General features: G+C 31.5%; 1 protein-coding gene across 1 annotated transcript; it reads left to right on the forward strand.

Annotated features, from left to right (window-relative positions):
• Positions 1-700: 700 nt before the first annotated feature.
• LOC114370448 (acid phosphatase 1-like) lies at positions 701-2767 on the forward strand. The gene is made up of 3 exons (XM_028327802.1): positions 701-1115; positions 1654-1863; positions 1980-2767. The coding sequence occupies exons 1-3, from the start codon at positions 736-738 to the stop codon at positions 2155-2157; spliced, it is 768 nt and encodes a 255-aa protein (XP_028183603.1). The 5' UTR covers positions 701-735; the 3' UTR covers positions 2158-2767.
• The last annotated feature ends 1562 nt before the right edge of the window (positions 2768-4329 follow it).

A 4329-nucleotide genomic window follows, 5' to 3' on the forward strand; every position in this document is an offset into this window, starting at 1 on the left:
AAAGCAGTTTTCTTAACAATGTATATCTTTTTTATATTCAACAATTATATCATATCAAACTATTTTTTTTCCATTTATCTTATATTATGAAATGAATACTTAACAAAAAATAATTTTATAATGAATTAAATTATATATCAATTTAAACAATGTTTTTTTGGTTATTGAACACATGTAAGTATGTATTATAATATCTTAATGTTTAGTTAATATAAATAATATGTATTTATATGAAATGTATAAATATTGGTAAGATAATATCAAACTTGAGTGTATGTAAATCATAATTTTATTTTACTATTTATGATATACTTTTTTTTTCTAAAATAGTTGGAAATATTTAATTTATATAAAAAATGATAACATTAACCGGTGCATCTTATCGATCTGTTTATTCCACAGCGTGTATTCAATATAGATAAACCCATTTATCATGTGAAAGCAGGTGGAATCTATTTTTGTCTTTTATACTAAAGTTTGTGACCTTCAAATGAAATGTGTAGTCACGTCCCCTCTCATAATTGAGATTTTCTTTAGTTTAGGTATTTTGCCAGCTATAGTTGCATGTGATTTGATGCAAGTCAAATTTTGGCTACCGCATTCAATCAGACCCGTGTGACCTGGTCACATTCTCAAACCATTAATTGCACACATAAAAGAGAATGCTTGTTCCATTACATTTCCTATATATATAGTCCTTATTTTCATGCACTTTTTGTCAAGAGAGAAAAAAATATGGGGAAAACACTTTGGTCCTTTGTGGTTTTCACATGCCTTTTGATTCCTCTAGCAGTTGCAGATTGGAACATACTGAAGCTGCAGACACAAGATGGATTGAAGATCAGCCTGAAGAACTATTGTGAAAGCTGGAGGATGAATGCGGAGCTGCACAACATTAGGGACTTCCAAGTTGTGCCTGAAGAGTGCACTGAATACATAGGAAAATATGTTAAGTCCACACAGTACAAAGTAGACTCACAGAGGGCATCTGAAGAGTGCTTGGTTTACCTTAGCACCAGCTGTAATTTGAAGAAAGATGGATTCGATGCTTGGATTTTTGACATTGATGATACCCTGCTTTCAACTGTTCCTTACTACAAGAATAATCTATATGGGTAATTCTAAAATTCACTCTCATTTGCTAACCTTATCACGATGTTTCGCTATTAAGTTGCTCTCTGTTTGGAAGAGCATTTACAAGATTATTTTTTGTTAAAATTGATTTTTAAGTGACATGATTTTTGTTAGATGTTTTTATTACTAAAAGTAGTAAAATTTAGTATAGATTTTTTTATCCAACGCATAAATTATTTAAAATTACTATAATTCAGAAGCAATTCTGAATCAAGAAATCAATTTCTCAATATAACACCAAACACACGAACATTTATCTAAAATCGTGTTAGCCTTCTTCAGCATGATTTTGAATCATATAATGTGAATCCAAACATGCTAGCTATATAGTTTAAATTGCTTACTATTTTGAATCATATAATGTGAATCCAAATCGTGTATAGCTCAGATTGCCTGCTAAACTATTTGGTTCCTAGCTATATAGTTTAAATTGCTTACTTACCCAATATGGTTCTTACTTTGATCTCCTTGTGCTTACAAATAAGCAATCTCAATGATGATGGATTTCTTTGGCAATAGGGGAAAGAAACTGAATGTGACATCTCTAGAGGAATGGATGCGCAAAGGCAATGCACCTGCTCTTGATCACTCATTGAAGCTATACAATGAACTTAAATCCAGGGGTGTGCAAATCATTTTGGTTACTTCAAGGAAGGAGCATCTCAGATCAGCCACAATTGACAACCTTGTCAAAGTTGGTTATTATGGGTGGACTAAAATTGTCTTTAGGTGAGTACTATTTAACCCTCTCTCTCATTAACTTTCACTACTATTTTTTCTTTCACCTATTCTCATTTTCATTCTAAATCTTTTTCTTTTTCTTTATTTTTTTAATCTCTCTGCAGAGATCCTGCTAATGAATTGGTGTCAGTGCAAAAGTACAAGTCTGATGTGCGAAGGCAAATAATAAATGAGGGTTATCGCATTTGGGGCATTGTTGGGGACCAATACAGTAGCATTGAGGGGATTCCAAACCCCAGAAGGGCATTTAAACTCCCAAATCCGATGTACTATGTTGCCTAATGTATCTCATTCACTGTGATTGCATTATTTCTCCCTCATTTTCAACTTATAGAAAAGATAATTTGTTGCAATAAGTTAAACAAAGCCAACCAGTAACTTGTAGGTAGAGGTGAAAATACTTGAAAAGATTTGTGCCGTGCAAATTTACCAACTAATGCTCAATACTTCAATAGCATCATTAATAATATTTGTTTCATGTGGACTAATATTATAAGACAATTATATTAGTTATCTATCATCTGTGGATTTTATTTTATGTGATCAAATTAAGTGAGCCCGTTAGACAACCAAATTAGATGATATGAACTTAAATGAGTAGATGTCAGTGTTGACCCATTAGGGGATAATGGGAACCCAATTAGGTTAACACACCATAAGAAGACTATGGTTCCCAATATACCGAGCCGTCATAGTTTCTTTTCTTCAGATCTGAAGAGTTACAAAGGTCTTATTAAGAACTAAAAGGTTCCGGTAGAGGAAGAACCATGAAGCCACCGGTTACCTACGGATTCAGATTCCGTTGCATTTGTTGATCAATCATTATGGATCCATGTATTCCAAAAACTCTTCCTAATAATATAATGTAATGTGTTCTTGGTGGTTATTGATATTTTAAAAGGATCCCCTAAAATTTCAACAAGTGGTATCACAGCCGCCATTATTATTAGATTATTGAGATTTAAAGTTATTCCAATTATACTTGGATTGTTTTGGTTATATGAACCGAAGTTTTTTTTTGAGCAACTCATATTAATTGTTGGTAAATTGGATATTTGATTTAAATTCGGGTGTATTTATTTTTTTTTAACATCGTTATTTGGATTTGTGAACGGCTTCTCTTCATGACTATTGTTCATAATATATATAAGGAAGTTTTTTGTGATTGCAGTTTTTGTTTTTTTTATTTGTTATTTTTTTTGTTAAAAAAAGGAAGAGGAAAGTTATATAAGGGAGTACATAATGAAAATGTCTAACTTGACATCAAAACTGAAAGGACTTAAGATAGAGCTTGGTGAAGAACTTCTCATGCATTTAGTTTTGATCTCACTTATTGTACACTTTGGGCAATTCAAAGTGAGGTATAACACTCAGAAGGACAAATGGTCCATTAATGAGCATATATCTGATTGTGTGCAAGAGGAAGAGAGACTATAGAAAGACACATTTGAAAGTAGGGGTGGGTAAACGGGCCCAAGTCCATAGAGGTCCGGGCGGGTTACGGACCAATTTTTTTAAACGGTTCATGGTTATGTCATATTTTTGGACCCGCCCCACTTAACCCGCGGACTATGCGGGTTTGGCCCGCGGGGTCCGCGGGTTGCTCGCAGTCCGTATTAGGTTTGATTTGTGTGACCCTGACCCAATTATATTAGATTTGATTTTCTCTTTTTTACTTCTTTTCTTTTAAAATAATAGATAAAAAAATATATATTAGATAAAAATAAAAGATTTAAATTAAAAGATGATAAAGATAAAAAAGATAAGATAAGAAAAATAAAAGATTAATATAAAAAAAGATAAGTGATAAATAATAAAAATCTTCCTTTTTGATATTTTTTCGATCTTTTTCTCTTTTAATCTATCCTTTTCATATATGCAAGTCATAAATAATAAAAATATCAATTCTTATCATTTAAGCCAAAAATAATTGTTAAATAAATATTTTTAAAGATATTTCAATATATTTTTATTATAAAAAAGATAAGTGATAAAAAAATCTTCTTTTTTGATATTTTTTTGATCTTTTTCTCTTTTAATCTATCCTTTTCATATCTCCAAGTCATAAATAATAAAAATATCAATTCTTATCATTTAAACCAAAAATAATTGTTAAATAAATATTTTTAAATATATTTCAATATATTTTTATTATAAAAAATAGCTCATATCATATTTAGTAGTTATCATTGTAGCATACTAAGAACACTTTTTCTCCTCACGGGTTTTCTCCACCACGTTATCACGCACACTCGCATGTCATACGACTCTTTCCCTTACAAAGAAGACAAAACGCGACTAATACTCATGCAATCACGCGACACACCACAGCGGTACAGCCTCGGCCCACCACCGCGCCACCACGCAAAGTACATCTCTTCTTTCTCTAGAATTTGTTTTCATCCTATTTTTGTTGGGGTTGATTCATTGTTGTTAAACTCTTAAATTCTATGC

Source organism: Glycine soja, chromosome 10, assembly GCF_004193775.1.
Source record: "Glycine soja cultivar W05 chromosome 10, ASM419377v2, whole genome shotgun sequence".
In the NCBI taxonomy this organism is placed as follows: Eukaryota; Viridiplantae; Streptophyta; class Magnoliopsida; order Fabales; family Fabaceae; genus Glycine; species Glycine soja.

Excerpts from the sequence above, each read along its gene's own strand:
- LOC114370448 (XM_028327802.1), top strand. The coding sequence starts at position 736 with ATGGGGAAAACACTTTGGTCCTTTGTGGTTTTCACATGCCTTTTGATT. Across the intron at positions 1,116-1,653 it reads TACAAGAATAATCTATATGG|GGGAAAGAAACTGAATGTGA; the intron begins GTAATTCTAAAA and ends CTTTGGCAATAG. Across the intron at positions 1,864-1,979 it reads TGGACTAAAATTGTCTTTAG|AGATCCTGCTAATGAATTGG; the intron begins GTGAGTACTATT and ends ATCTCTCTGCAG.